Below are 5,067 nucleotides of genomic sequence, written 5' to 3' on the forward strand. Positions count from 1 at the left end.
ATATATATATATATATATATATATATACTGTGTATATATATATTTATTTATATTTACATTATGCCTAAGTATGTATTAAGTAAAATAAATAAAATTTTACGAAAATATGGAAGAATTATAGGAAGAAGTATAGGAAAGGAATTTGAAGCGGCTGAAATTTAATATAAACTGCAAAAAAAAATAAAATAAAATAAATTATCATTTTGTCATTGTTGCATCACATTTTTGTAAAAATTTGTTGGCACTAATCATCAGGTCAAGGTGCTGGCAGCCTACATGTTTCATATATTCAACATCGAATTCCATCGTTTACAGGAACGTTGTTACCAACTTGTCTTTATGTAATGTATACTGTACATTATGCAGTAATCCAGAACAATAAAACAATAAAACACTAATTCAACACTAGAATTTTAATACAGGACAAAGCAGACATTAAGACAATGAATATAATTGGCTAATATGCCCATTGATGGTACAACATCACGTAATGCCACAATGTGATTCGTTAGGACATCCATGAGTGGTATGACATCATATATTGTCACAATGTGATTTGCTAGGACATCCATGAATGGGTGTGACATCATACAATGTCACAATGTGATTTGCTAGGACATCCATGAATGAATGATATGACATAATACAAAGCCATAATTTGATTCGCTAGGACATCCATGAATGGTACGACATTGTCACAAGATCACTGAATATGTTATCACATTGTACTAAGCCACATTGTCTAAAACACTGTTACACAGTGCATTTATCTATCTCATGCTGGCAGCCTATACATGCTATTTTATCCCTCAAGTATAATCCTGAATTCATCTGTAGCAACACAATGTTTATATTTTGCAACATCAGTAGGAAAAACATATGAAGCTTTAGTGACTGACTCTGTATCTCTTCTGTACTGAACAACTGTCCTGCATAACTAACTATAGTGTTTTTAATACAATAGTAGAAAATTTGTGCCGGATCTCAATGACAACTACACCCATTTTATGTGTGTGGTAAGTTATACTAATACAAAAGAAATGACACATTATAAGAGATAATTTTGGCTGGGTGGATTTTTTGTTTACAAATAACATTAGTTGCTTTATTTTTAACATTAATAAGTCTCTACACGAACATCTCAAATACAAGACTAGTATAAATGACCTTTGACCATGATCAATGTAAAGCATTGGCCAATAATAGCTTTTGGTTTTGTTGTCTGCTTAGCCAATTGTAGAACTACAATATGAAGGCCGTATATATGTATTGTGAATACATGTTATTATTAGTACACCAGACAATATTTTCAGACTGACACCAGGTCAATAGTTAACCTAAACATGTCAATAGTTAACCCAAACAGGTCAATAATTAATCTAACCTGGTCAATAATTAATCTAACCTGGTCAACAGTTAACATCAGTGACTTAAAATTAACTACAAAACCATCATTTGTTCAGTCAAGTATTACAAGGACATTTTTCGAGAATTTTGTTTCTCATGTCACATATAGAAAAAAATATTGACATTAATGCCAAAATAAATACAAAGGATGGACTGGGTATGTACTGCTCATTAGCATATTAAACAAAGCACACAAGTATGACATCATCTATACACTTCTTTACCTTGCAACACCATAAGCAGCACAAATTTGGACTAAACTATTATTCTCCAATTAGTTGTTTTCATTCTCTTAAGGGAAACTTCTTTCAGGGGCTTAAAACAAACATGATTTTGAAGCCATTTCAGTTTTCGTGATGATTTTTTACATTCTCAAGAATGGTTCTATTTCTCATTTACATTTCGTTTGACCAAAGGTGGGCACTTCCTTAAGGATGCAGAACGATGTTTAACGGAAAGTGTAGCGTACATATGGCACCTCGACGTCTTCTCCGTCCTTGTCATTGCAACAAAGTTCCAAGACTAGATGTCGTACATGTTTCGGGATTTTCTTTTTTGATACTTTCGCCACGACTTCTGATATTCTAAAAGTATTGAGACAAAACCAATTATTATTGCTATGGCGATGAGGACAAATAGCTCTTATAGTTTTTATTTTTCTATACAACTATTTTTTGCATGCAATTAGTGCAGCCTTTATGGTCATGGTCCTCTAGTCAGGGTTCAAACTGGACAGAATAAAAATGGCACAATCGCCATGATGGTCGAAGGAGTCTTCTCGGATAAGAATTATAAACCATAGAACTATAAAGAACCCAGTACATCCTTCGAGACGAGTAGGGGGTACCCCAGTGTACTGGAACAGACAGCCCCCATGGTGGACGACAAGAGTTGCTGGGTAGTACAGACACAAAGGGACCCTTAGGGGCGAAGAAAGTCATTGATCGAGTTCTGGATGGATATGGCACTATATAAAACTACAATTATTAATTATTAAATTATTACCTAATGATAAAACTTAAAATATTGAATATAATAATGATTTTGAATAATTAATTAGAAATAGCCTGAACTAAGAATATTGATATCAGGTCTATACTCACTTCATAGCAAGACGCTCCTTCTGTTTAGCCGGAGACATAAAAAAGGAGTAGATCATACAGACTCCTTGTGATAACATAGTAATTTCAAGTTTCTCTTCATTTTGAAAGTAATCTAGGAGGTCCTTTAAGGTCATCTCGCTCCCTCCTGCCTTTCTGCCATCAATCTCAAAACGGTCCCAGAGTGTAAAGGGTTTGTCATAATACTGGTGTTGGAAATAAAAAAGTTGAAAAAAATCAATAATATTTTATGCCGAAAAATAAGTTTTCTTACATGATATTAAAAAAAATTTCCAAAATTAGACAATTAAAAAAATTTAATTCAGTTTCTTGTTTTGGTGCTGAAATTGGTTCTGAGAATGCAAAGAATGGGAGGGCTAGGTTGGCAAAGCCATTTTTGTAGCTCTCCAGCTTCTTGTTACCATTAGCCATCTTGTAGAGCTCAAGGCACACCAGGCCTACAACCATCGCAGTAGTCGTTGCAATAGCAGGAATAATCTTGCCTGCAATTAGCTTGCTCTGTTGTAAAGGAAGAGATCATTTTTAGGGATAGTTGTAAAAAAAAAAAATAATCAGTTGTAGCACAACTGCTCAGTAGTAATTTATTTTGAAAATTATTTTTAATTATTTCTAATTATTTTCAATGTATTATTTTATTTCGTCATTTTATATAGTCATATTTCATTGTAATAATCTTTTTCATATCAATATTATTATAGTAAAAGTAGTAGTAGTATTAGCAGTAGTATTTTTTATGCAGACTTGTGTTTACCTTATGTCTATCTGCTGGTGGAATTTCATAATTCTCTGCTCTTAGATTTGAAGAGGCCACGATGAAATCCATGTGGAAGTTAGTATCATCATCCTAGAGGGAAAAAAAAAAACATGAACTTATTAAAAAGTACGTAACATCTTATGCAGCGACTTTGGGATATCTAGCAAAGTTGACTGTATATTTCTCTCAATGTTTATAAGGTTTATTAGAGGTTAAAAGGTGACTTTTGTAATCATCAATGTGGCTTGTGACCAGGTCTCTCGATGAGGCTGTGAGGTTAAGAGATGATTTTTGTAATCAACAAGGCTTTGTAATGAAGTCTTTTTACGAGGCTTGGAGGTTGGGCAGATGAATTTTGTAATCATCAATGCTTTGTAACAAAGTCTCAAAAGGTTTGGGAGTTGAATCTTTGAGGCTTTCAAACCAAGTCTATCTATGAGGCTGACAGGTTAAGAGTTGATCGTGACTACCATCAAGGGTTTGAAATCAAGTATCTTTATGAGACTTGGAGAAGTAAAGCTGATCATGTATGATTATTTAGACTTTCTACTTAGCTCTCTCAGAAGTGAAGTGCGAATTATTTATGACTATTGAGCTCTATAATCTATAAGAGTTAGAAAGTGGAAATCTGTGCATTTATAACCACCACGACTTCATAATATTAAATTCGCTATATGCGGCATCCAGAGTAACAATGAAGATGTGTTGATGAATACCTGTTAGTAGGAACAGGTAAACCTAATGTTCCTTCAGTCACATTTGTAATGTTGCAATATATAAAAGCACAGCTAACCTTTTCAAAGTCTAGTGGTTTGACTTTGAAGTTCTGAAAGGAACTAGGTTGTGGTAAATTTTTCATGACTGACTCTAGCGTATCTTCTTCTACGGAGGCTTGGGCAGACATCTGAGCTTCAGCGTCAGTTACATCAATTTTAACACCTGAGGTAACGGAATGATTAGATACAAGTTATAGTATATAATATTAACAGAAAACACATGGATGCCAATTTACAACCAAACACTCCAAAATATAATCACAATTGTTGTCAAAGTACAATATTTGATATCCTAATATTAAAAGATAATATATTTAAATAAATATGGCATGCTTGAATTTTGTTTGATGTCAATAACTTTAGAATGTTCTATTAGGGCAAGAGAGGTGATCTTTCATTACACAGGACTAGCCAATATAGAATTTACTTGGACACAGACAGTTGTCCATGTGGTTGCAGACAAAATTATACAACAGTTTATTAAGATATTTATGAAGATTTGGTAACACATCCACAAATAAATGTACAAAAAAAAAAGACAAATCCAGAATTGAGACCAGGATAATCCAAAAAGATGACTTAATCCGTAATTGACATTGGCATCTCCTTATTTGTTCATTTTGATTCTTCTTTTCTATTGAGCACTTTACAACAATCTCTGAAGGCTTCTATAGTACAAAACAAATTGTGGTTACCAGACTTAGGAGTGAATGCAGGAATGGTTATGGTTTCCATAATACTCCGGATGAATGCTCGGTCCCTGCTTCCTTTAATTCCATATACTTCTGCCTTGAGGTTGGCAGCAGCACATACATAATCCATGTGCATTTCCTACAGGATCAATAATGAAATTAGGTTCCACATCAGTGATGTATGTTACAGTTTTCAAATGGGAGTTGGGACTAATATCAAATTGGAAGGGGGGGAACTAAATGGGAGGAGAAACTAATTTAGGGGAGGGGAAACTGAGCTTGGTCTCAAAATAAGGTGATATGAGATTATTAGTAAC

The 5,067-nt window shown here is 33.7% G+C and overlaps 1 protein-coding gene across 1 annotated transcript in view; it reads right to left on the reverse strand.

Moving 5' to 3' along the window:
• Positions 1–398: 398 nt before the first annotated feature.
• LOC117110813 (ubiquitin-like modifier-activating enzyme 1) overlaps positions 399–5,067 on the reverse strand; it is a gene marked incomplete in the record, with an annotated part of 39,837 nt that continues 35,168 nt past the window's right edge. The window contains 2 exon segments of the mRNA XM_033253640.1: positions 399–1,991; positions 2,511–2,713. Of these exon segments, the coding sequence (XP_033109531.1) occupies positions 1,856–1,991; positions 2,511–2,713 (339 nt within the window).

Source organism: Anneissia japonica, unplaced genomic scaffold (assembly GCF_011630105.1).
Source record: "Anneissia japonica isolate Jap-2015-1 unplaced genomic scaffold, ASM1163010v1 scaffold1511_len2985839_cov193, whole genome shotgun sequence".
NCBI lineage: Eukaryota > Metazoa > Echinodermata > Crinoidea > Comatulida > Comatulidae > Anneissia > Anneissia japonica.